This window comes from Archocentrus centrarchus, chromosome 22, assembly GCF_007364275.1.
Source record: "Archocentrus centrarchus isolate MPI-CPG fArcCen1 chromosome 22, fArcCen1, whole genome shotgun sequence".
Lineage (NCBI taxonomy): Eukaryota > Metazoa > Chordata > Actinopteri > Cichliformes > Cichlidae > Archocentrus > Archocentrus centrarchus.
This window is the reverse complement of record NC_044367.1, coordinates 24,239,918-24,267,670: the sequence shown is the minus strand read 5'-3', so window position 1 is coordinate 24,267,670 and position 27,753 is coordinate 24,239,918. Positions and strand designations below refer to the sequence as shown.

Here is a 27,753-nt window from a genome sequence, read left to right as displayed (position 1 = left end):
TCCATTTATCACCGCTTCTATGACTAAAAATATAAAACGAATACATATCCAGTTCACCAATTGCATTGATGCAACATAGAGAAGGGTATCTTAAAAAAGTGAATAATCTTATATAATGTGCAGCACAATACAATGGTCTTTGCAGCCACTGACAGGAGTTTTGTATTTATGTAAGATCATTTATTTGAACTGGGTCACTGCTGTCTGTAAATTAGCTGTTTAACAGATGAGGGGTTCTCAGAGATTTTGGGACTGGGTACCCTTTACAGGGAAGACAATTTTTCAGGTTATCATATTCTTAACTTTGATTGACTCAAATATTTCTCAGTGCTCATCAACTAGCTAGCTGGAGCATGATTTTGCTGTACTCTGAGAAAAGTGGGGACTTTTAAAAAAGATGCATGTGTCACAATCATATCAAGGTTTGTAATGGCCTAAAGATACACTATATTGCCAAAGTATTCATTCACCCACCCAAATAACTGAATTCAGGTGTTCCAGTCACTTCCATGGCCACAGGTGTATAAAATCAAGCACCTAGGCATGCAGACTGCTTCTACAAACATTTGTGAAAGAATGGGTCGCTCTCAGGAGCTCAGTGAATCCCAGCGTGGTACCGTGATAGGATGATACCTGTGCAGCAAGTCGAGTTATGAAATTTCCTTGCTGCTAAATATTCTGCAGTCAACTGTTAGTGGTTTTATAACAAAGTGGAAGCAATTGGGAATGACAGCAACTCAGCCATAAAGTGGTAGGATACATAAAATGACAGAGCGGGGTCAGTGGATTCTGAGGCGCATAGTGCACGGAGAGTTTTACGGAATGAGTTTCCATGGCTGACCAGCTGCATCCAAGCCTTACATCACCAAGAACAATGCAAAGCATCAGATGCAGTGGTGTAAAGCACACTGCTACTGGACTCTAGAGCAGTAGAGACGTGTTCTCTGGAGTGACAAATCACAATTCTCCATCTGGCAATTCAATGGATGAGTCTGGGATTGGTGGTTGCCAGGAGAACAGTACTTGTCTGACTGCATTGTGTAAAGTTAGGTGGAGGGGGGATTATGGTGTGGGGTTGTTTTTCAGGAGTTGGGCTCGGCTCCTTAGTTCCAGTGAAAGGAACTCTTCATGCTTCAGCATATCAAGACCTTTTGGACAATTTCATGCTCCCAACTTTGTGGGAACAGTTTGGGGATGGCCCCTTCTTGTTCCAACATGACTGCACACCAGTGCACAAAGCAGGTCCATAAAGACATGGATGAGTGAGTTTGGCATGGAAGAACTTGACTGGGAGTCCTGACCTCAACCTGATAGAACACCTTTAGGATGAATTAGAGCGGAGACTGCGAGCCAGCCAACTTCACAAATACGCTTCTGGAAGAATGGTCACAAATTCCCATAAACACTCATAAACCTTGTCAAAAACCTCCCCCCGAAGAGTTGAGGCTGTTACAGATGCAAAGGGTGGGCCGACATCATTTTAAACCCTATGGATTAAAAATGGGATGTCATTCAAGTTCATATGTGCGTGAAGGCAGACGAGCAAATACTTTTGTCAATATAGTGTAACATGGTAAGGAGCGATGCTACTGTCACACCAAGGAAAAGAGTGGTTGCAGACCACAGCATGACCAATACTATTACAACCGTGTTGCTTGTGAAATGGTTGCTTTGAAGATGGGTATCAGATTCACAACCACTTGCAGTCACCTGCAGTTTTCAAAGTGACTTTGGTGTATTTGTATTTGTGAAGTTGGCTGGCTCCCGCTGGTCGGTGTCGAGTTTTTAACTCTTCTACTCTTGCACAGTTTTCTGCTGCCTTTGAGCAGCTTAACGTTCCCTCTGACTTACATACAGAGCAACTAAGTCTCTGGTTGGACGGATCTTGTAAGTGTATTTTGGATGCTGTAGCACCTAAGAAAATCATGCAGTCCAAAGTAAAAACTGATCCGTGGCTTAATGACAAAACTCGCACCGCCAGACGGGAATGCCGTAAGGCTGAACATAAATGGAAGAAGGACAATTTGCAAGTTTCCTTCCAGATCCTCAAAAACTGTTGGCGACACTATCAGAACACCGTCAAGGAAGAAAAAAGGGAATACCTATCCAAGATTATTGTGTCCCATCGTGATAAATCACGTATGTGTTTTAAAATGATTGATCATGCCCTTAATGCCCCGCAGCCTGCCTGTGTAGAGGCATGTCCTAAAGCATGTGATGATTTTCTGCACTTTTTTAAAGATAGGGTAGCTGCGGCAAGAGCCCTTATTTTACCACCTATTTATGATCCTTCCTGTATGGCTCCTTATCCAGCCCTGTTTGAAAAATTTGAAACAGTGAATCTGACTTTTTTAAAGGATATAGTCGAACATATCAAGCCATCAAGTTCTCCTCGTGACCCTGATCCCCCTCAGTTTCTTAAGGAGGCCTTTTCCAGCATAAGACAGATTATTCTTGACATTGTAAACAACAGCCTGCTGTCAGGTACAGTTCCGCGAGTTTTAAGCACGCTGTGGTGCAACCTCTTCTTAAGAAACCCGGCCTTGATCAAACAGTTTTAGCTAATTTTGGACCTATTTCTAAGTTGCCTTTTATCTCCAAAGTTTTAGAGAAAGTTGTTTCCACTCAGGTTACGTCCTATCTAGACGAACATAACATTGTGGAAGTTTTTCAGTCAGGTTTTAAGGCCCTGCACAGTACGGAGTCTGCGTTAGTGAGGTTTTAATGATATTTTCAGGGCAAATGATGCCGGGGAGCATGTTGTTCTTGTTCTCCTCGACCTAACTGCAGCATTCGACACAGTGGCCACAGTATTTTATTAGCTCGTTTACGAACCCAGTTGGCTTCAGTGGCACCGCATTAGAATGGCTTAGGTCTTATCTGGCAGACAGAACCATGTCTGTAAGGTTAGCCAATTTTGAATCGTCATCTGCTCCCTTACCTTATGGGGTCCCTCAAGGCTCAATCCTCGGTCCCCTGCTCTTCTCACTTTATTTGCTCCCATTGGGCTCAATACTTAGAAAACATGGGATCTCCTTTCACTATTATGCAGACGATAGCCAGATATACATGCCCTTAAAAAAAGGTACTCACTCGATTAAGCCGCTTGCTGTGTCTTGAAGACATTAAGGCATGGTTGGCCTTAAATTTCCTAAATTTTAATGATAAGAAGACTGAGGTAATGGTGTTTTGTCCCAGTGGCTCCTACGCAACATCTTCCATTGACCTGCGGCCCTTGGCATCTTATTTAAGGCAGACCGTCTCAAACTTAGGTGTAAAAATTGATAGCGACTTTAAAATGGATTCCCAGGTCAGGGCAGTGGTTAAGTCCTGTTTTTACCATCTTAGGGAACTGGCAAAGATTAAACCGATCCTTTCAAAACCACATTTTGAAACACTGATCCATGCCTTCATTACATCTCGGCTTGACTGCTGTAATGCTCTTTACCTTGGAATTAGTCAATCCTCCCTTCCGCCTTCAGCTTCCAGAATGCTGCTGCGCGGCTTCTGATGGGGGCCAGAAGGAGAGAGCATATCACTCCTATTCTGGCTTCACTACACTGGTTGCCAGTACATTTTAGAGTTCATTTTAAGATTCTCTTATTTGTTTTTAAATGTTTACATGGTCTTGCCCCATCTTATCTTTGTGAGCTATTAAACCCATATCTCCCAGCTCGTTGCCTCAGGTCGGCTGATCACCTGCTCCTAGAGGTACCAAGGTCGAAGTTGAAGCTCAGGGGTGACAGAGCTTTTAGTGTTGCTGCTCCTAAACTATGGAACAACTTGCCGTTGCATATTAGGAGCGCCCCTTTATTGGCGACTTTTAAAACTGCTCTTAAGACACATTTTTATTCCCTGGCTTTTAATACTTGCTGAGACTCGTTTTATTCGTATTATTTGTTTTATTGTGTTGGTGCTTATTGTCGTTGTTGTCATTGTTATGTGTATTAGTTTATTTGACTTCTATCTGTACAGCACTTTGTTGCAATTGCTGTTGTTTTAAAGTGCTTTATAAATAAAGTAGTAGTAGTAGTAGTAGTAGTATCAAGATGGTGACAACACAGCATTAAGACAGTCAGCCTGCTATCAGTCTGTGATCAGTCTGGGAATGAATGGGGTCAAGTTGGCAAATTCATGCAATCTGTTAATAATTAACTATAATGAATCAGTGAAAGTTGAAAAGTTGCCATCTGCTACATATAGAAATTCACAACCAGACTCTCATAGATTTGAATCAGAAATTAAGAAATTCCTCTACAGCTTTATAAAACTACCTAACATTTTCTGTTTGTTTACAAATTTGCATGTATATCTGTAACACTGAGAGGAAAGTCTTAACATGTGACTGGAAAAAAATAAATAGAGATTTGTGTTGCAGTGGCAGATGTTCAGCAGCATATCACAAATCATATGGCACATCATGGCTCAATGACCTTTAGAGGTTATATACTGTACAATGAGCACATGACGTCTCAAGGAACAAAGTTGAAAATCACAGTTGTATGCTGCCTTCTCCTGTTCTCCGAATAATCTTTAACAAATGTAACCTTCCCACTGGCAGCACTCCCAGATCCACAGCTATGAAGATCCCATCAGCTGTGGCCCTGCGGCAACTACAGTCCGAGAGCCGGAGGTCAGCTTTTGGTAAGCACTAAGTGGAGAAGTGGAGATTCCTGCCAGGCATGGATGCTCTGCTTTGCCAGTGAGAGGGCCTCGAGGTTACCCATCTCTCCCACTCTAATTTAGCTTCACTCATTGAAGGGCCCAAAAACATGGCTGTAAGAGACTCTTTGTGGGGTGGATGCTTCATGATTGCAGTTTCATGAGAGTTTTTACTGTACAGCAGAAACATGATGCTGTGAAAACATAAAAGGGTCACTGCATAAAACACTGCCAGGCTTCAGAGGAGACTTGATGATGCTCAATTACTTATTTATATTATTTATTTGTTTTGACGCTAGTAAGTGTTTTGAAGGTAGTAAGTGGGCTGAGAGAAAACCTAAGAGCTTGAAACATTAATTATTCACCAAAGCGTCTTTATTAAATCTAAACGCTATTTATCTATCAAACTCAAATCACAGCTGCTTAATCCACTTCAGACAACAACAGTTCATGACTTTTTGGATATAATGGAAATAAAACATTATATTTTACCATGCACTCATGATTGTCATGACCATACATTTATCATATATAATTACTGAGTTCAAATATTTGTTTTAAATCCAAATTTAATATGCAGTTTTTATTGACTTCTTTATTTTATTTTACAAGTTAAATAATGCACTATTTGGCAATATTTCAACTCGCTAAGAGTATCCACTGTAAAGACAGATGCATATGATGTCAGTGTTGTGGCTGCTTCTTATTTCACTTGTGGGAATGTAAATTGTATAATTAAGTTAGTCGCAAGAATAATCCCTTTCATTTACAGGGATTAAAGCTGGCTCAATTTGACATAAAAATACAGCTATGCTTTTAATTCTAGCCAGCTGACTCTGCTGTGTGGGAACACTTTGATGAATTATAACCATGAAAACTCTTAATTGTACATACAAATGGCATCAACTGGTAATGCTCATACTGCCTATACAGTCTGAGCAGCATGGCAGCAGAGCAGCCTCACATTCAGAGCACAGGCACAGTACTGTATGGTCTAGGTCATAAAATCCTGTCGCTCTCTATATGGACATGGTGAGATGTGCAAGCCACAGCAACATTAGATGCAGAGTGATGAAGTCCACATTAGCAGAAGTATTGGAGTAAGTCACAAGTTTGTCAGCCTGGAGATTGTGGTTTGTGTCTCATTTTGGAGCTTTCTGTTTAGCACTTTGCCCATTTTTTTAAAAAAACATTAAGTGGTGGGCCATGTTGTCAGAAATTAAGTCCTTTTAGAGTTGGAAAAAACATTTAAGAATTTTTTCTTCTGAAATCAGAAATGGGATCCAACATTGCTTCACAGTGTAAGTAAAGTTGTTTTCCAGCAGTGCCAGTGCTGCCAAATATCAAAATGCTCAGTGCCAAACTGCACAAAACGGACAGCCTGTAGAGGACTTCTCTGCTTTACTGTCCGGTTTAAATATTTGTCAGAACCAGTAAAAAATATTTGTATCTTCAGCTTATTCATGTAGAAATGAAAGCTGTTACATTACTGATAATGTTTAGTAATCTGTAGATTTTTAAATTTCAAAAGTATGTATACATTACTTACATATAACATGAGTGAAATGGAATCATTACTCACTGCCTGCTTCAGTAATGCTGAGGTCCGGGCTCTGGACATTCCCAACACCACTGGCCGAAATGCAGCCCCAAACATGACCGAGCTGCCACCATGTTTTACAGATGACTGTAGACACTCACTTTTATGCCTTCCTCCTGACCGACGTACATAATGAAAACAATCTGAACCAAAGATTTCAAATTTAATTCATCACTCCATCAGACCTGTTGACACTGATTTTCAGACCTGTTCTTGTGTAATGTGGCAGACCTCAGCCTTTTCTCCCTGTTTCCCTTCCTTAAGAATGGCTTCTTGACAGCCGCCCCTCCATTGAGACCATTTCTGATGAGGCTTCAGTGAACAGTAGATCAACTGAAGAGCCAAATGCATCTCTCAGGTCCTGTGTCAGGTCTTTGCTGGGTTTTTGCTGTTTCTCAAGGGCATGACCTTCAGATACCGTTCATCTGCTACAGATAGTTTTTCAGTCCTCCACTTGTCCAGTTTTATCAGATTTCTTAACACTCCATGCTCAGATATGACAAGTTTTCAGCAAAAATACTATTTTATGCCTGTCAAACTGTGTTTGACAGGCATTTCTCATAGAGTCAACAACAACAAAAAAGGTACAAATGATGTGTTTTGTGACCTAACCCATAACCCTGTTAATAACAAAGTGCTGAAAGATACAATTTCAAATTGGTTCTTTGCCAAGTTGTCTGTTATGTGTAGACACAACATTGACTCACCCCTTGAGTTAGGTACATTTTTTATGCTTGAATGATTCATAGGTCAGTGTTGAGTGACTTAACAAAACAAAAACAAAAAAGTCCACAGAGAAATGCTGAAAGACCTCCAGAAAGCCTGTTCTTCCTGCTTAAGATCACTTTAAAAAAAAAAAATGAGAGTCTGGCTCTTTTGAAGCAAAATATGAAAAAAAGAGGGGTAGCTCAAGACTTTTGCACAGCACTGTGTCTGTGTAGATCTGTGTAGACTAAAAGAGATTTTTTTCAAACACTGCTGCTGTAAGAAACTTTAATATCCCAGCTTATGTATGAGGAATAATTATATAGCACTCCCCATAATATTCCGATTGTACATCAAAATTAACATTAACATTTGCCTCCGTTGATGCTTCCTTCCCCCACATTACATAAGCTATCGATCAATTTTATGATGATCCTACTCTGCTGTGGTGCTTTAACCTATATCAGCCGTTTTCCCACACCGACGCAGGATATCATTTTTTTCACACTATGAGGTCCTGCCCTATTCTTCTTTCATTTAGCATCACATTAATGCACCTGCAGCTGAGGCCATTGGGTACTTGTGGTGCTGTACACGTGGCTCTTTCCTTGCAGGCATGTGCAAATACTGTACTTTCACAGAGTTCATGGGAGAAACACACTGACATGAGGACATTACAGTCTGAATAAATATTGGCCAGAAAACACACATCCTGCAGCTCTCCTATACATTTAGACAGCTGGGTTTCTGGAACCGATGCTGTCTGATGCTGTGAAAACAGTGTGAAGAAATCTGAGGCGGGAGTTTGAGAGAAACTGTAAAAAAAACCCCAGTAACTTTATAATTCCACTAATATACAAGTGAGAAAAAAATCTTTCCAAACTACCATCACTGAGAAAGCTGCCACCTCATTTCTGTCTCTGTGTGCTTAGCCACAGTTAGCCAAAGGTTCACTTTACTCACCTACTCAGTTAAAGGCCCAGTTTTCACATTGATGCACCACGGTACTCAATATCAACATGATGTACTGTTATACATAAGATAGAAGCCTTAAGCCTTAGCTGTGTCTCATTAGCCTATAGTTCCAGTTAACTATTTCACACATATAAAAACAACAAAAAATTAAATACTAACATAAAAAAAAAGGAATCAAGAACCATGAAAATGTTTTACCTGTTCAGTTCACCTCTGTCCACTAAGGCAAGATCATTCATTGCCGTATGTGATGTATTGTGACCGTGAGCAGTGAACTTGCAATCTTGTTGCCTTTGAAGTGGTTGCTTTGGAGACAGAGACCAGGTTTGTGACCGCCTCCAGTCAGTTGCCTCCTCAAAGCAACTTTGGTGCAAGACGGTAATAAAACAGCAATAAGACAGAGTCAGTCTGCTATCAGTTTATGATTGAATGAGGTCCAGTTGGCAATTACAGGCACTCTGTTTGTGAAAATATGGTGATTAACTGTGCTATAGCAGCAAAAATCACAAATCTGTTGCCATCTACATACACGGAAATTCACATGAACTACTTACATTCAGAGCCCAGCCAGGACCTCACAGATTTGAAACAGAAATTCCTACACAAATAGTGATGTAGTTGCTGCTGCAACCAGAATACAACTGGATGCCAACCAGTTGAGTCGAGTCCTCTTTTGCAAAGAGAGTCGTTGCATATTAGCTGTGCTCATCAGTGCAGGCTGACTCAGACTGACTGCAATGTTAAGCAAACTATTTGCAACCACCAGACAGCCACCAATTTTCTCCTAGTCACAAGGAAGTTGTTGCCCTTTTTACTTTAGTGTGACTGAACCATAACCATGATTTAGTGCTCTTTCATTAGAAAATGAACTCCTTAGGTGTCTCCTTCCCACAATCTGTTGTTAGCCACTGTGTGTGCAAAAATACACTTTGGTTAACACCACTGTTCCCTCAGTGCCTAACATTATACTGGATTGATAGTGCAATATTAATTGTGTGCAAAATGTCCTCCAACCCACAGTAAAAACTTTGTCTCTTTTTCTTACGTTGTTTAATCTTTCATTTTATACTTGGTATATCTTTTATCATTTCTCCACAGAAAAGTTTCCGCACAACTTTTTCTTTTCTACACTATGAAACAAACTTGAAGCGGATGAACCATTATACAAAAAGATTTCACTTTCAAAGACTTCATATGCTTGGACAATCCCATCAGATGTGATGCAACATTAATGAAACTCAGATGGTCAAGAAGCTTTCAGGACTTTCAAAGCAAGCGCTCTCTCCAAGGGTAATGGCTGGAGGAAAAGTTGTGTGCTTGTTTTAGAGAGCTTGTTGATTAAAAATACTGCTACAGACAGAAGTTACAGGGGCTACAGCATTTACTGGGGCATCCTTAATTTTTGACAGCTCCAGCGATTAATTAAGAGAAATGTTGACTGCACAGTGTCGCATTTATTCTCTGCCCTCTGTGGCTAACCACTGAGGTTAGGCTAATATAAATACAGAAGTACTAAAAGATACTGGATGAGGGTTAAATGTTCTTTATTGGAGGAGTTACAGAATCTGAGAGCTGTGGATCAGCAGAGAGGACTGCCATCACATGACAGGAATAAGATACTGAACGCTAAACAAAATCACAGCCGGTGTCTCAGATGACGCCGTGTATCACACATGGTTATTCATTAGGATGTTGCTTCATGGTCTGAATTATTTACTCCCAAGAAGTCACGAACCTGAGCTCAATCTCCATAATAAAATAATTATCTGTTCTGAAGCCTTAATACTAGCGTCCAGGACACTGTGAACACAGGGATGGTGTATACAGTGAAATTTTTAATGTCTGTGTTTCAGCTAATGACTTTATACTTTAAGTTTAAAGTCAAGACCACAATTATATGGACATGGACAGTTACATTTATTTGCCTCAGTGCTTAAACAGTTATTTTGAAATCAAATAATGGAGGTTAAAATCAGCTTTATTACAGTATGAGCATGCAACTATGGCAGCTTTTGCCACTTTAACACACAAAGCTGAAAGTTTATGGGCTTTAAGGATATTCTGTATGTCAAAGCAAAGCATAACTTTCAATACTGTATGTAAAAATTATTTGCAGTCTCTGAGTTTCTATAGCTCTGCTGGATCCACAGAGCTCACCCAGTGCATGTATCTTCCTGGATGCCGCTCTCCCAGATATTCACTGAGCTCTTGTTTGTTGTAGAAATACAGCTCAGTCGGACTGAGATCAGGTGATTGGGTCAGCCAAACAAAGATGTTGACTGAAAAGCTTTAATTTCTTTGGCTGTATTTTTAGGCTCTGTGTTCGGCTGAACAATAATAAGAGATACAAATACAAATTACAAAGAGTTTTATAAATGTTAGCAGAGAGGGTTGGTAAGATTTTGAGGGTTATGAACAAAGTCCAAATTCTTCTGGGGGTGGCTATTTAATACACAAATTAGCATGGAAATGCAACACAACTGGCAAAGAAACACTCAGAAATAACTACGTTTGGAATTTGGGCTCTATGTGCTGAGGCAGACTGCAGTACATGAGTGTTGTGTTTCTTTTTGTTCTGTACGTTAAAGCTGAGCGTTAGCATTTTAATGTAGAATCTGTTATTTTACTCCGAGCCGAATGTCTCCAGCTTCATGGAAATGAACAAAATGAATGAATCTCATTAGGCTTCATTTAATTCAAACTACCTTGCAGTTAGAAAGACTCTGGTAAGTGACTAATCTATACAGGGATATTTTTTTTTTCCTGCTTGACTAACCCTGTGCTAAATGCCCAGACAACTAAATTGGGCAAACATGTCAAAACATGGCATTAAAATTCAAAGGCAAAGGCTCAGGTTTGCAATTAGTAACCTGACTGACTCTACGGATGTTTGTGGGTGGCTCTTCTTGCTTTGTTTTTGCCCTCTCTTTTTATAATACAAGTGTCTTCCCATCAGAGCAGAAATGTGGGGAGTTTAGCTGAGCGACTCAGAGATGCTGTGGGAGGATGGCAGGCTGACTACAAATGAGAGCGTACACAATGCACAGCCTAATCCGTCACACATGTAATGCATGTCTCTGTTTTGCTCCCTTAAGAACACACTAGTGTGAGAGTTTGCATTAACATAGACACACACGCACGCACACATGCACACACACCCAAATGTTAATGCACACTCCCATACACAGGTAGCTAATGCTGGGGGTGTGTGTGTGCGTGCTCAAATTCAATTCAATTCAATTCCATTTCATTTATATAGCGCTGCCAATATCAGTCGCCTCAAGATAAAGCATGATATTCACATGATACCAGTCCCCTTAAGAGATAAGACACACAAGCACCAAGAAACCTGCTCATAGCAGCAAGGTGAGCTCAGCTCTTTGTATTGTCATTTCCTATTGACACTTCCCCTAAAAAGAACATCTATGCTAATAAAGCCACATGTGGATATGACCACACATACCAAGTATTTAGAGCTTAAACAGGTATTGTCCTGGCCTGTGCCACCCTGTTGCTCTCAGTGTGAGACACAGGTCTCAGTAAAGCTTCTCTGAAAAGGCAGACCTGGTGTTAATTAAGGATTACGCACACCATAAGATAATACTAATGCATTAACTTTGATTGGCTGCTGCAAAAGAAAATTACCATTGGTTGTAACAATGTGCACTACAAAAAAGCAGGTCTTAAAAACTAGAAAAAAGAAAATAAAAAATTAGAGAAATTAGAATTATTTAATCTAATTAGCAAAATTATCTGCCAATGCAGAAAATCACAATTAAAAAATTTTACTCAGCACATTAAAGAAAAACAAACCAAAAAACACAACTGATCATATAAAGTCTCAAAGAAGTCACAAATATCTAAAAACTAATGTGGCCAGATTATTGGTGTCCCCCCACCATGCACGCTGTGCCATGACTGAGCCCGTTTGACCCCGAAAGTCTGGTTCTGTTTTTTGCATAATTGTGCATAAAATGGAACAATATCCAGTTTAAATGTACTTAAGTATCAGCAGGAATTCCACTTTTGTATATAGCCACACAGTGTTGGTCCAATTATCCCATTTATTTTTTCCAATAAGGTTACAAAAAACTTCAACAAACCACTTTTGCACTTGTCCGTGTTGTTCAAAGAGTAACAAGATTTAAATCTCATTATTCAGAAACACGGACAAAAAAAAGGAATCTTTAAAACCAGTAAATTCTTCAATGTTACACGTCCTAGTACGAAGAAATGTCCGATAAAAAACAAGCACACATTGCCTTAAATGAACATATTAAGATGGTGGGGTGGGGGGGTTAAAAGCCCTAAAAACATCAACAAAAATTAAATTAAGCACCAGGATTTATTTGTATAAAAATGGGCTTACCCTGTGATGCGTGGGAGAGCGTCCGTGGAGAAGAGCGAGAAGGGGGACTTGTCGCGCACTATAAGCCAAACGGTGTATTGCCCGCTTTGCCTGGGATGGAAGAACACAGCCATGTCCAGGCTACAGAGACCTTGTCCCCCCCACAGCCAAGGACTGAGCACCCAGGGGCCTCCAAACGCTGAACTGTTCACCCAGAGAAACTGACCTGAGGGACAGAGGAAAAGCAAACAAGTGTAGAATACAGACGAGCAGTTGACTAAATGCACGAGTAAAAAAGCTTGAAAATGTTCAGAAATTCTAATCTCGCATGCATGTCGCGATCTCATGGTATGTTTTTAGATGATTTATGGGCGACAGAATGAGATAGTTTTAAGGCAACATGTGAGGCTAGCCCTTGAAGAAAATTAATAAAATAAAGCTGCTTTGAAAATGAGCTGTCAGTGACACCCTGTGCACAAAAAAGTCAAGTGAGGGGTCGGGGGTGGCGGCGGGGGGGCGAAGAAATCAAAGGAGTTTTTTTTTTTTTATACCTTTGATATCCCATTTCACTTTCTATTGCACTCACTCAAGGAGGAAGTTGATCCGAAGCTCAGAGTTCTGTATGTGTGTGTTGAGGAAGCACGAGTCTGAACTTAAAAGGCAGAAAATCCATTTTTTAACAGCCTCAGTTACAAGTATTGTTAATGAGGGGAATTTAAAAAATGCAAACCAAAAATCTTGCAGAATAATTGATTTTCTGTTTTTCTCACAAACTGTTCAAGGTCGGCTCTTTATTTTGTTCGGTGTGTCAGATGCAACTGTAGAAATAAATTTGGAAACCAAGGAAAAAAAAAAAAAACACACAATGTCCTCCACCCCACTTTTTTGCTTTCCTGATGTCAGATTGTATTAAAATATGCTTCTCCAACTGGGACACAGGTGTCTCTTAACTTCAAACTGCTTTTTGTCATTAGATGTCCGCGTTGCTTGTATATTGGTATATATAAAACAGAACAGAGATTTCTTTAAATCTAGCTTATTTGGTCTTTAATAAGACCGACCAGTGTCCAGTGTCAAACACTAAATACTGCAAGAATCTGCAGTTAGGTGGCATCCAAACATCTGACACCACAACTGAAGATACTTTGGCTTTGCCTTTGTTTGTTGCCAGCACTGGAACTGCACTGACTCCACATTTCTTCAAACCTGAACCTCTAGTAATGTCAGGATTTTTTTTTTTTTTTAGGATTCTCAGTTCAGTGGGGTTGATGTTAGGTGACTGTAGAAAAGAGAATTTGGAGTGCATTTTGACTCATTATTGTGCAGCAGTATGAATCCTTGTCCAAAAGGGCGCAGCAGAGGGTGGAGCATGCCTCTGAAGAATGGAGTGCTGCTTCACCTCAGTCATAGTGTAATCCACGTCGATCGTGTGAGGTATCGTCGCCCCTCTTCCCTTTGTCTCCTTACATTCACCATTATCTCTAACAGGGATTCACCAGTAAATACAACCTCCTTCCATCCTTCACGGTGAAATGCTGGGAGGACTTAGACCACCCAAAGCATTTGCTTTTCTATGTCAGTGGGCTGCCTTACTCTGTTTCAGGTACAACTGATCCAGTTTCCAAAAAATGTAGCCATGCACTTGTCTTGGAAACCTTAAAATAAAAACTAAAATTAAAAACTTGGAAACCTTAAAATAATCCTTTCACTTAGTTCTGATGTAATTTTTCTCACTAACACAATGCTGCTTAACCAGCAGTGCTCTGCTGGGATGTTGAGGCACAGCCTTAATAGCTATAGTTGAATAAGTCTCTGGTGCCATCTGAGCACTGCTTTATTGGAAGGATACAACTCAAGGGACTAACAGCAGTTAGAATGGTCAGTGTCACAAATCTGCTTCAATTTGACTGCTCACATAGAAAGAGTGACGAATCTGAAATACAGCTTCATTCAACAGAGAACGTCTTGGGTTATTAAATGTTTCTACACCCTCAAAGTTTCTGATTATTTCCAGTGTTAATGACAGATGATTAATTCTACTATCACAAAGCTTTTCTCTTCTACTGTATGTCAACAAGGGAATACCTCTGCTTATCAGAGAGGTCGCAATAGGTGCTGGTGGTGCCTGCAGAATTATGCTTGATGACAAATGCATTCCTCTATCCAATGGGGTTGTTGGAAAAAAGCTGTATAATTTGAAGGCCTTCACATTGGAGTGCTCCAGTTAAGCCTCATTTGCTCTGCCTTCCACATTTGAATGCTTCTTACACAAAGAGTCCAGACAATTTGGCAAGGACAGTATGAATGCTTACAACACATTTTAGGCAATGTAGACTGAATGCATTTTCTACACACCCAGCAGCAATCTGATATAAAGGTTTTAAGACTTAGCCTGGAAGGGCGTTGGCCCCCAAGGCAGAAAACTATTAACTCTCTTTTTCCAGGCCTAATAAGATGGAGAAATACCTGCTTGGAAGCAATTACTGGCAGGGCACAAATTATAATGGACTGTAATTCTGTTAGTAGATTTCAGCTTCAGCGTCACCTGTAAATACTGCTGCCTAGCAGAGTTTGATAGTCTTACGTAATGCATCACAATATCTGCTTCCACTGACTGTCCGCCTCAATTTGCATAGAGCAACGTCATCACTGGGATATTAAGCAGTACTGACGGACAGGATCACTCACCCCTTTAAAAAAGATCAACATTAAAACTTCATGAGACAAAACATGAGAATGATTTATGATTCTTTTTACTTAAGTTTCAGTTTATGTTACATATATTGTTCCAGTGGTGGATGTTCATATCAAAAATGAGCAGTTTTCCTTTCTTTTTTTTTTTTTTTAAATGGCTTGATGGATGAATATAAATTACACAAATATATTCTAGTATGTCCAAGAATAGATATACTAGATTTGAAAATGTGCACAATTAGCACAATAAGCTCTTTAAACGAGTAACAGTTGCATTTTTAAACACGGGTCTGTGAAAGCATTTCTTATTTGGCCAACAGATTAACTGTTAAAATCACACAACAAAGATAAAGTTATCGCTCTTGAAAGATAACCTGCAATTAAAAGATAAGAACTGTGGACTAACAGTTCTTTTAATCCGCAGTTTGTTTTTCTTTTAGAATATTTCATAATTTAATTGTGTACTGACTGGTTGAGAGCTGCTTGAGGCATCATAAACAAAAGAATTGACTGCTGTGAATCAAATTTTGTAAGCTTCGGGGTAGGAAACGTGTTATCTGTTGAGATAGTATTTATAATTTTTCAGCAAGTCTTTTTAAAACCACAAAATATCATGATATTTTGTGGTTTTAAAAAGACTTCATATTTGTATTTGTTATTAGCCAATACCTACAGGAATATATAATAATGGGAAAAGTATGACACCTACTTTATTTATTTATTTTTTAACCAAAGTTGTACTTCTATTTTTAATTGTGATACTTTATTTCTTTGCAGAAAACTTCACATAACAGCTTAAATTACAGAACAATCACCTTATAGTCAGTCAAGACTTGACTGTGGATTACCACTATCAGGCAGTGCAGAGGATTAGTAAGGAGTAAGTGAGGGCAGCTATGAAGAGGATGCAGAGTGGAAAGGCATACCTGCGGAGGTGTGGAGATGTTTAGGAGAGAGGACTTTTTAACTAGACTGTTTAACACAATTTTGGAGAGAGAAAGGATGCCTGAGAAATTGAGAAAAAGCACTGGTACCAATTTTCAAGACCAAGGTTGATGTGCAGAGCTGTTGTAACTAGAGGGGGATAAAGCTGATGAGCCATACCACGAAGATATGAGAAAGATTCGCTGAAGCTAGAGAGGTGATGGTCAGTGAGCAGCAGTATGGTGTCACTCTGAGAAATAGCACTACAGATGCCATGTTTGCTGAGAGAGTGTCGCAAGAGACGTATGGAGAAGGTAAGAAAGAGCTGCGCTGTGTCTTTGTGGATCTAAAGAGAAAGCATGTGAAAAGGGTGCCATGACAAGAACTGTGGTACTGCATGAGGAAATTAGGAGTGGCAAAGCAGTACATGAGGATGGTGCCGGATATGCATGAAGACAGTGAGATGGTGGAAAGGTGTGCAGTAGTGACAGATGGGTTCCAGGTGGTAGTGGGATTACATCAGGGATCAGCTCTGAGCCCCTTCTTGTTTGCAATGGTGATGGACACGCTGACAGATGAGGTCAGGCAGGAGTCTCCATGGACTATGATGTTTGATGATTGTGATCTGTAGTGAGATGAGGGAACAGGTGGAAGAGAGGTGGAGGTATGCTCTGGAGAGAAGAGGAATGAAAGTCGGGGAAGGTTTACAAGATGGTAGCAAGACTTGCTGTGATGTATGGACTGGACACAGTGGCACTAACAAAGAGACAGGAGGCCGAGTATGAATGAGGCATGTTGAATAAAATGCTTTCAGTGCTCAAGTACAGTAGAAAAGTGCTATATAAGAACCTATTTCATGTTTAAGCTTTTCCTCTACCATCTAACGCCAGTTAGTTCCCAAAGACTTTTTAAAAAATTGAGAAAATCCATATTTGCATATTTTTTCAGGATTTGTTGAAGAAAACCGAACATGTTAGTCACATGCCCTTTCATCTATGACCTATGAGGTCATTTTTTTTTTCTCAAAGGAGGATAGGCTGGCGCTGGAAGTGACCAGCATGGACAAGATTAAAAATGGCTACATCAGAGGAACAGCTCAGGTTGAGCGGTTTGGAGACAAAGTTAGAGAGGCAACACCGAGGCATGTGTAGAGCAGGGATAGTGGATAAATTGGAGATAGGATCATAAGATGGAGAAAAGCAGAGGAGAAAAAGAGGAAGACCTCAGAGGATGTTCATGGATGTAGTGAAGAGCTTATGGGGGGGTTGGTGTGACAGTTGTTCCCATTAAAATCTAATGCAGTAATACAGAAAATTCTGTAGTAATTATATATCCTTTAGTTTCGAATAGTTGTAAACAGCATAATTAATATTTCCATAGGCATAAAAATTTTATCTGTAAACACTTAAAAAAAAAAAAAAATTCCTTATTGGAATTATCAAGAAGAGTCCAAGAATAAAAGTACACACATCCTACAATTTAAAACTCAATGAAAATTCTAACTTTTCTCAAACGTCTCTCACTAAAATGACTGCATGAGTCTAGAACTAGAAAGAACCCTTCAGGAACCACCAATTAATACACTCTTCTTTTCTTTCAACCCCACACTACCAGTAGCACTCTGTGTGACCCGTTCTTCTTAACGAATGGAGCTTGTTGGAGGCAATTTCTTATTTATCTGTGAAGTTCAACCTCAGCGACACCAGTTTAATCAGCAGTGTTTCAAAAATGATACTTGATTGCTGTCCCTGCGATGAGGAAGACAAGCCCCAAAACACAGAAGCAAGAAACATTTCAATCCAAAGTTAAAGTTGTATTCTGTATCACTGAATCAGGCAGGCTGGTAAACAATCCTCTCTCTCTCTCTCTCTGTGCAGTTACCGATTCAATCAACGGAGGCTCTTGTTGACAGCATACCAAATCTAACCGTCGGAGAGAACAGAATTCCCTCAGATAATAAAATTGCAGCTAAAGGCCTGAGAGAAGGAGGAAAACAAACAATTCAGATTGTATTCTCTGCCAAATCCTCTTATAGCATAATGCATTTACCCAGGGCCAGCAAAGGCTTTCTGGGGTCCCAACAATTTGACTGGCAAACATTTTAATTTACAACCCATTCATCTGATCAACACGGTGACACGGCTTCCACTGTTGCAAAATGGTGTTAAAGTATGTTCTGCATGCTGATAAAAAGCCATCTTGGATTGTTGATGGTTTCTTCAATAGAGCTGTTTACTGCCGCAGTGATTTCGAATTTAAATCTCATGTGTTATTATGGTGAAAGGAGACAAATCAGTAAAAATGCAGTCAGGGACCGCGATTCACTGCCAAGGCTGAAAATTTCCTCCGCACCGTGCAAAAATAAGTCCCTCGACCCAGAAGGATTTCTGGATGTGCATTGTGTTGGGTTTCTGAGAACATCAAGACAATGTCTCCCAAATTTTCCAATTTCAACATGATATGTACCTGTGGGGATGTGCTGCAAAAAGTCCAAACTCGTGATGGTGAAGAACCCATCCGAATATGTTTGATCCAAGTCAGGATTGAGATCCAGATTGAGTCCGAAAGTTAATCATTCCAAGTTGGGCCAAGCCCCACTTCTGGTCATGCAAATCCACTCAAACTTCAGAGTAATCTGGCTACCAAGCAAACCAAACTAATCACATAACCAACTCCTTCGCCCGGGCAAAATTGCTTTCATGAACCATGACAGGAAGTGTAAAAGGATGAATTACACTCACACTGATTTTCTTCACGGGACTAAGAAGAAGCAGCAGTAAAAAGATGACTTTTAAACCTTATTTTGGGGGCAAACACACAGCACATTTGTAGCCAGATGAAAGTGTGTTGTTGCCAATTCAGTATTTTAATTGAGCATTAAAAATTGCCTATGTTTGGTGGCTGAGCCGGTTGCACTGTAGCACATTTTCTAGTTGCAGTGTGTAAGAGACTGAGGTTGTAGTTTACGACATTGTGCAAATAAAACCAATAGTTTCAGTCTTTGTAAAACTAAAGTGTGCGTCCTTTTACGCAAAAACATCCCAACTGGACTTTCACTGTCTTTAAAATAAAATTGTGTTTTGGTATGAACAGAGCTACTGTGTATGATGGACAAAAGTAAATCTAAAACTTTCAATAATAAATGATAAATAAGATGATTAATTCTGATGAAATTGGATGGGACCTAATGCTTTCACTGGACATTGCATGCAAAGTGTAAACATCATAAATAATGACGTGTCCTCTCAGACTGTGTCCTCTGCCAAGTTAAGAATTAAAATAATGTGAAAGTAAAAAAAAATAAATAAAATAACACTAATCTGAATAACTGAATAACACGAAATGCTCACGGGCATGCTGCCCACTGTATGTGCAACTCAGTGTGAAGTCTAATGTGCGTAAACGAACAAAAAAACATCGTGTGTGGGAGTGCCAAGCAAAGCACGGTTTTATTTTTGGTTTTGATTTTTTTTACATTGTTTAAAAAGGAAATAGCTCATTGTGACTATGCAACACAGGCAGATATGAAGGGGGTGTGCAGGTCATGGTGTTTGCTGTGAAAAACACGCAGAAAAGATGAATAACAGGGACAGAAAAACTTTCTGCATTCCAATTTGATTCTTATTCTTAGTGTTGTAATTTGGTTCTCAATTCAAAATGTGTTTTTTTTATTTAATAGAAATAACAAAAAGCATTCCATTTGTTTTTTTTTACTTCAGTTCACTGTGCTAAAAACAACCTCATCTGCTCTCACAGCTACAACTAAAACATAAGTGACAGCTATGTGGTTTTGATAAGGGTCATCATGAGGGTGAGAAACAGCAGAGGGGGTCTGTGAGAGCATGCAGCTTTTAAAATGTAATTTTTGTTACAGTTATAAATATGTTAACTGTATTAACTTATCTTCTTTAGACATCTTCATATTTGAAAATTACTAAAGTGACATTTACTGACATCACTGGTTCAAAGCTTTTGTGAAACAGGGTTATGTGTTCAGACAGAACAACTTGTGTTGTAACACTGGCTCAGTCAGGATCAATACAGTCGAAAGAACACTTGTTATTTTCATCTGCAGTAAATTCTATTTGGCAGCATGGCTCCAGTTTTGGGACTTCTCTGCACACAGGTGGAAAGCAGCATGGAGCGGCAGCAGCAGGACCAAGTGGAAACACAGCAGACGTCAGTGACAACTGGTGTGACAATGATTAGGTCAGAAAGAGCATGAAAGAGGAGGTGAGGTGGAGGTGGGTTGCAAAGCAGCTGACCAATGTGCAGCAAACGCAGACGGGCACATCCTGTGTCGGCTGAGCCATCAGCAGATGTGAGCTGCTGATGGCTAATAACTAAGTTATTTCATTTTACCCACCAAAACTGATTGAAGCTGGTCAGCTGATCTCATTTGTTTATGGTAATCTGCTATGTTTATCTATTTTAATAGGGTGCAGTGTATTCATGAAATATCAACTAAATTTCAAAGGTTTTTGTCCAGTGTAGGGAAGTAAAACAGTAACGTAATGAATCAGATACAAGTCATTTTCAGGACTTACAGTTACTGATTAAAAATGTGAAAATATCACTAATATACTCCTCAAATATATTGGGATATTGGTCTTTTTTTGGACAGTATTCTTGAAGAATAAATTAACAATATTATTTCACTTGAAGATGAGCTGTTTTCCCTGTTTATAATTACAGAACATAATATTATAAAGTTTTTTATTGATTTTGACTTCCCATTACTGAAGACAGATTGTCAGGATAAACTCTTTCTCTGTACACTCATAATTACAGTTATTAATAAAAATGTTGGGATAACAAATAATTTACATCAAAAAATAGTTTTGAAAAAAGCTTTTATGTAAATAAAACCTTTTTGTTTTTACCATACATGCAACCAGTAAACAATGCATGTGACCATATTAGTACTAAAATACATTTATTATATTTTTAAGTGTGTAAAAAAAAACTGTACCCTCGTTAACCACTAGAAACCACTTATTTCCTCTTCATAGTCAAATCCCACGGCTGCACATTTGTCCTTAGGTTTGTCTTTCATTTTATCACGTAAATTACAAAATTAGTTCTCTATAAAAAACATAATGTAAGAAGGAAATTATCAAGCAGATGTGACTTTTTATCCCATAAACCTTTAATACCCACTAAATAGTCCAGTATTTACCTATAAATGCTGCGTATTTAACAGGGCAGAAGAGACAGTTTCGATTATATCATCTAAAGTATTTTCTGTGTTCTGTTCACTCTTTCAAGCCCACCTCACATACTTAAGTTGTTGTATTAATCTCCATTGATCTAATGCAGTAATTTGATTTTTGTAAGGATCTTCACATTATTCCAACATGATGTATTACTTAAGCGGAGGATATTAGGCTGCAGTGTTTATAGTGTTGTAGTTATTGCCAGGAACTCCCCCTCTCTGCCTATAATGTGGCAGATCAATGGTCTCGATGTGGCTCTCAGCTACATCAAGACCATTGATTTGATTGATTTACTTTGCTTAATTAATTTATTTCTTGAGCATCTGAGCAGCTGTTAACTACATGATAGAAGACCACATGCACCAAAGACCAAGTTCAGAAACATGCTCACTGAGAAAAAGAAAGCAGCTACAGTATGTATTATCACAAACAATAACAAAAGGCATGCACTCTAAAGAACTTAATACCCTCCATTGATAATACAAAAACAATTTTTGTTGTTCAACAGATGAGACATTTTTGGGAAGGGTAGTATCAGACAAAATATTTGGATTTCACCACCAGGCCAAAAAAAAGGGCTCTGAACATCATCAAGAAAAGTACAATTTAAAAAAATTAATATTGAATGTGCTATTATTATTCTTAATTACAGTAAAACAACTGATGAAACTAAACACCACAAGCAAACAAAAGAGGGATCCCACCTAATATTGCTGTAAGGTTTGGTCTTGTGTCGTATCTGCATTGCATAACAAGCCTGTCCAAGGAAGTCGATCTTTGAGCAGTCGATGTTTGATTTAATGAGACTAATATTTTAAAGAGAATAATAAAATGGCAGCATAAATCTTAACCACATAGATGTCAGAGCAGCCACTGCCCTCTAAATGTGCCCTTCATAATTACATCAATTTATTTATTGTTATTGATACAGTTAACCTGCAATGTCTGTCACTCTGTGTGAATATAATTGCACTAGTTGTTCATTACTCCACTTAAAAAGGTAGTTGCTACTGTAGCATGTCCACTAATCATTTTCACACTTTATTTCATATTCTTGGAAAATCCAGAAAGCACGAAAAGACAGTAAGATGTATGTGTATACAAAAAAAACAAAAAACAAAAACCTTGCAGTGCATAATAAATAACTGGCAAAGGTAATGGCAGTCAAATTTTTATCCAGAAACAAATCTGTCAAACCAGCGTGAAATGTAAAGGAAATTATGAAATGCAACAGCTCATCCTCAGAGACACACCTGCTTAAAAGTAATTTTCACAGCAGGGAATTTTAAATTGCCCATCAGCTGATGAGATAAAAACTTGCTGCTTCCAAGTCTTCCAAACTACAGCATAAACATATTTATGTTCCTTTATAAAAACCATATTATTGCAGCATTTTCCTGCAGATTTCTTAATGAATAAAAACAAATTGCAATTAAGTTGATTATAACCCACAAGTTAAAATGTTATAGATGTCACACAGTCAACAAGATAACTGCTCTGTAATTTAAGCTGTTTGACACTGACGAAAGAATTTCAAAATGAAAGAAATCTCTCATTAATGAGGGCTCAAAATACTTTAAATGTAAAACTTAACGCAGAGTTCAGGTGTCTCAGGCCCTTCATTACACTAAACCAAGCATTGCGTAGAATACTGTTACAAATATAAGTTATTTGACTCAGCATCAAGGAAAGTATGATGGTTAAAAAAAAATACCTCACAGAGTCATTTCCAGCGTCTTAAGTGGATAAAATTTGATTCCCAGCAGCATCTTTTTTTATTGATGAGACCTCGAGCAACCGGTACAAAATATATTAAAGGTAAATCTTGAAAGGTACGACAGGTGAAGATTTGATAAGTAAAACGACAAATGGGCAAAATAAAAAATGTTTCCAGTGCTCCATATGTAAAGATACAACCGCTGCTAGTTGATTTAAGCTCAAACTGCTGGCAAAATTACTTCCCCTATTGGCAAAGTCAAGTTCTCTAATACATTAACTACACTAATCTTTATAGCTCTAATGATATTCTGTAGGTTATGCACTTCTTATACTGACAAAGCCACTGATACAGTCCTTACCTATAACTTTAAATTTAAAAGGAAGAGAATTATGCTAAGTAATGAAATTGTATATCACACACAAAAGCACGCCATATGCTACTGTATCTACAACTATAGTAAATTACAAGCAAATGCAATTAGTCAGATAGGGAATTATTCATGGCACAAGAATATGCTTTTTGGCTGGCATTTAACCACTTAACTACCTTTATCTAAGCTTATTGCAACAAAGGTAAAACTGAATGTCAAGGCAGCAAATACATTTAAAGAGACAGTAATTTATCTCAATCAAAGAGATGGATGTTTTCACTGCAATGCCAGCAATGTTAACAACTGATTGCATAACTCGATCTTCCAAACCTTTGACTATTTTACTGTGTTATCAAGGATAGCCTGATACCATGCAGTGAGACCGAACAGATGCCCAAAGCTATTTTGAAAATGCAAGGCATAATTTCACAAATTTGTCCTAATGTAACAAAACACAACTTTTGATAGTACATAGAAAGAGAGTAGAAACAGTCTGTTATGATCTTCTGAGATTTGCAGTTTTCAGAACACAACAGTAACTGTCCTGCAGGTGCCTTAATAATATCTGCAGTGTATTATTACCAGTGTTGCTATTAATGTAATGTAGACCAGGAGCGGGAGCTGAGACAGTGAACTTGATACATAATGTCATGTCACCATTCCATCCAACGCAAACATGAAAGTCAACAGAGAGTCTAAGTCATGATTTAAAGAGGCTTAGCAGAGACTTCCACCGCAGGGACTTTATGTCTGGGGCCAGTGAGCTGACTGATTAAGTGGCCTTGTTTATGGATTGAGCTGATACAGATACCGCCAATGGGGCCTTGACAAATGAGCGAAAGATGCAACGGGATATTCAACGTTCCGTCAGTCACTGCTGATCAGTGTCATTTGAAACAGGTGAACAAAAAGTAAACACAAATAAGAATGAGAACACTTCACAAGATTAACGGTTTCACTCATGCAATCAGTAATCTGGGTGCATTGAATACATGACTATCAGTTCATTCAGTTTCCTTTCCCCATCAGAACCTTTAATTGAAAACATGTATATTTACCACAGTCAGAAGTCATTCATGTCAGTTCAATACTGTAAGTTTGCTTTACCTGGTATAAGAGGCACTTAATGTTATTTTTTTTTTTTGCCAATCAATCTATTGACTGGTGTTTGGGTAACAAGGCATGACAAGTGAACAGCCAATCACACTCAGATGTATCTGATTCTTTACTTATAAAATTAGACTGCGCCACTGTCTGATGTTTTTGAAATTATTTATTACAGCAGCAGCTATGTTACATATAAAAATTCAGGTATGATGACTAATATCACCTGGGAGCCTACAGGTGGATATTGGGAAGGTGGATGGTTTTCAAAGAGTCTGCAGTGGTGGGACCACTTGCAGCTTAAGTAGGCTGAATTTTGGAAGGTATGTTTGGAATAAGGTAGGACAGTGAAGCATGTAAGCGATGCAGCTCAAGTTGACAGGCTTTGTTGCGCTGATTTGTGCAATGATAATAAGTAATAAGCAATAAGAAGTAATACCATCAACTCAAGTTTGTAGTTTTCTCTGCACCCCTCCCCAGTTGGACTAGGAGTGACATGTTTAGCCACGTGCTCTCCTTAAATTGCTGTGGCGCTCAAAGAAACAATGCGGGCTTTATAGATTATTGGGAAACTTTCTGGGGAAAACCTGGTCTTGTTAGAAGAGACAGCATTCATCCCACTTTGACTGGAGCAAGTCTTATTTCTAGAAATTTAGCAAAATTTATTAATATGATATATTAATAATATTTATTTATTAATATGACCAGAAAGCAGAGTTGCAGTCTTACAGGCCTCTCTGGAGCTTCTCTCCTCCCATCATCCCCCCAAAGCCCCATCCCCATAGCAACTGTACTGCTCCCAGACCAAAAAAACAAACCAAGAATCAGAAAAAAAAAAACCCTGAATTAATCATAAAAATTCACAAAGAAAGAGCAATATAACAATAAAATACCCAAGTTGCTTCCCATGATGCCCTCAGTGTTCTTCTTTACTCACCTCATCACTCTATATATGTTTATACACTGCTCTGCATTTAATCATTAGTTATTATTAATCTCTGGCTCTCCTCCACAGTGTATCTTTTGCCTGTGTACCTCTCCTTCCCCCTGAACCATCGCAGCAGATGACTGCCCCTCCCTGAGTCTGGTTCTGCTGAAGGTTTCTTCCTATTAAAAGGGAGTTTCTCCTTCCCACTGTCACCAAGTGCTTGCACATAGTGTGTCTTCTGATTTTTGGGGTTTTCTCTGTATTATTGTAGGGTCTTTACCTTACAATAGCTTATCTTGAGGCAACTGTTGATGTGATAAATAAATAAAACTGAACTGAATTGGATAAGTAGAAGAAAATGGATTGATGGATGGACTGGTATCTGGCTTCCTAATAATTCTAACAGAGTAGCCAGTGAAGACATTTGTTATTTCCTCATTTTCATATTTCCGTCAGTCTACATGTTCTTAAAAAAAAAGAATTGGACTTTTAAAAAAAAAAAAATCAACCAGGATACCCAGTGTCCCAGAAATGATTTTTCACAGTAATTCCTGTGACACTGCAAAATAAATTCTGCAGAAGGGCAGACTAAGTAGAAATCCTGGCAGCAACTGAGTTGTGCATTCAGTCCACCAGATTTGTCAGTATCCACAGGTTCGTACCCACTGGTGTTCCTTCGTAGCCGCCAATATAATGACCACAGTACAGGGTAACTCTGAGCCATGCAGTACAGACAAGAGCTGGACTGCAGTCCCCACACATTCATTTATGCAGATGTACACTCAAAGGTGCTGACCTATAAAAAAAGGGGGTGTCAATCTGCCCACCCCTTCCATATTTTCAAAAATAAACTTACGGCCAGTCCCGTAACTCTAGTTCTCTGCTGCAAATCAAGTTTGCATAACAGTGAGCCTCCTCATCAGGCCAGTTTAATCAGGCCTTTAAACTTAGATGTTTTTACAGTAAGTAGCAGAGGCAAATGGTATGAGTGCATCTGTTTGTAAACAGTAAATAATTAACAGTAAACATACACTAAGCACAAGACAGGGAAAAAAAGAGAATTTTTAAAACACGGAATATGTACAGGACCTAAAAATGACATAAATGCATTTTTGCTAATGCATGTCTACAGCTGACACTTTTGATCTAATCTGAATCCATTTCATTGTATATATTTTTTTGTATTTAGTACAAATCCTTTGCAGACTCTAAGTGAACCTATTTATGTTTCAACATCACTAATATTATAAATAACTGAAACTCAAAGGATCCTGCTGAAGCTATAATTTAAGAAGACAGAAACACTTTAGAGTGGCAGCTTAAATAATTCACAACCTGAAAAAATGAGATAAGACAGAACTTAATTTATCCACAGAGGGATTTTTGTGCCAAATGTATACACAGTAAACAGCAGGAGTTATCAAATGTTGATTCAGCATGTACACCTTATTTCCATTAGCTTTCTTAAAATTTTTAACCAGAAATTCTAAGCCCTGAAACTAGAAGACACAATGAGCGATGGTTTTACCAGAGGAGGACAGTCGCTCTGTTCACCTGAACCTTCCCTGTAATCCTAACAGACTGTATACACTAACGCATAAATAACCCTCTGCTAAAAGTGGGAGGCTGTAATCTTAATGTTTTGTAAACTGAGCTTGAATAACGAGAGAGAGCGAACTCAGAAGTCGTTCACACAGAGATGCACTACAGTACGTGTGAGCGATTTATCAGAAAAGCTGTACTGCCAGTCACAAGACAACAGAGGTGGTCTTTGGCTTTGGCCACAAATAAAAATAAATGAATAAACTCAACTTTCTTTGCAAGACTTTTTGCGCACAACACACAAAACTTTACAGCTGACACTGAAGCAAAAGACCCAATGACATCTAATACCAATAGAAATCCAACAGTTGTTTTTCCTTCTTTGTTAGTCCAACTGTTAAAATAAATTTAGTCTATCATTGCTGATTAGACTAATAAAATCATCAATAGCTATTAAAACACCAATGACTAATAATCTACCCTTAGGTAAAAGTAAAAGCGTTGAAATGAAGTACCTAATAAGACTAAATCTCATTTTAATGTTTTTGTTTTTGCAGCATGAAGATAATTAGAGCTTGCAAATTCAACTAATCAGCATTTCACTTTTTTTTTGTTAATTTAAATTACTAAAATTTATCAACTGAAAAGATATCTCACACAGTTTAACGATCTCAACAACAGAAGCCCAGAGCGTTCACACAAACAAGGCCCGAACAGACGGGTTTCTCTGGCAAGATAATCCACAATAAGCACCGTCAACTGCACAAACTACCGATCGCTTTAAATACCCTCGTCTATCCTTTTGTTTGGATAGTGCAAATCTAGTATTTAACAGTTGTCAGAGGCTACCTTTTTAACATTAACGAGTCTTTTCTGCAAAATCAAATATTTAAAAAACTAATTTCAGTAAGAAGTTCATCAAAGCACTTGAATAACCTCTAACATGCCCAGAAATGATGAACTTT

General features: G+C 38.6%; 1 protein-coding gene across 1 annotated transcript in view; it reads right to left on the bottom strand.

The window, feature by feature from the left end:
- Positions 1-27,753, bottom strand: part of alk (ALK receptor tyrosine kinase) — a 394,751-nt gene that overhangs the window by 145,257 nt on the left and 221,741 nt on the right. The window contains exon 4 of the mRNA XM_030718325.1: positions 12,312-12,516. Within this exon, the coding sequence (XP_030574185.1) occupies positions 12,312-12,516 (205 nt within the window). The remainder of the gene's footprint in view (positions 1-12,311; positions 12,517-27,753) is intronic.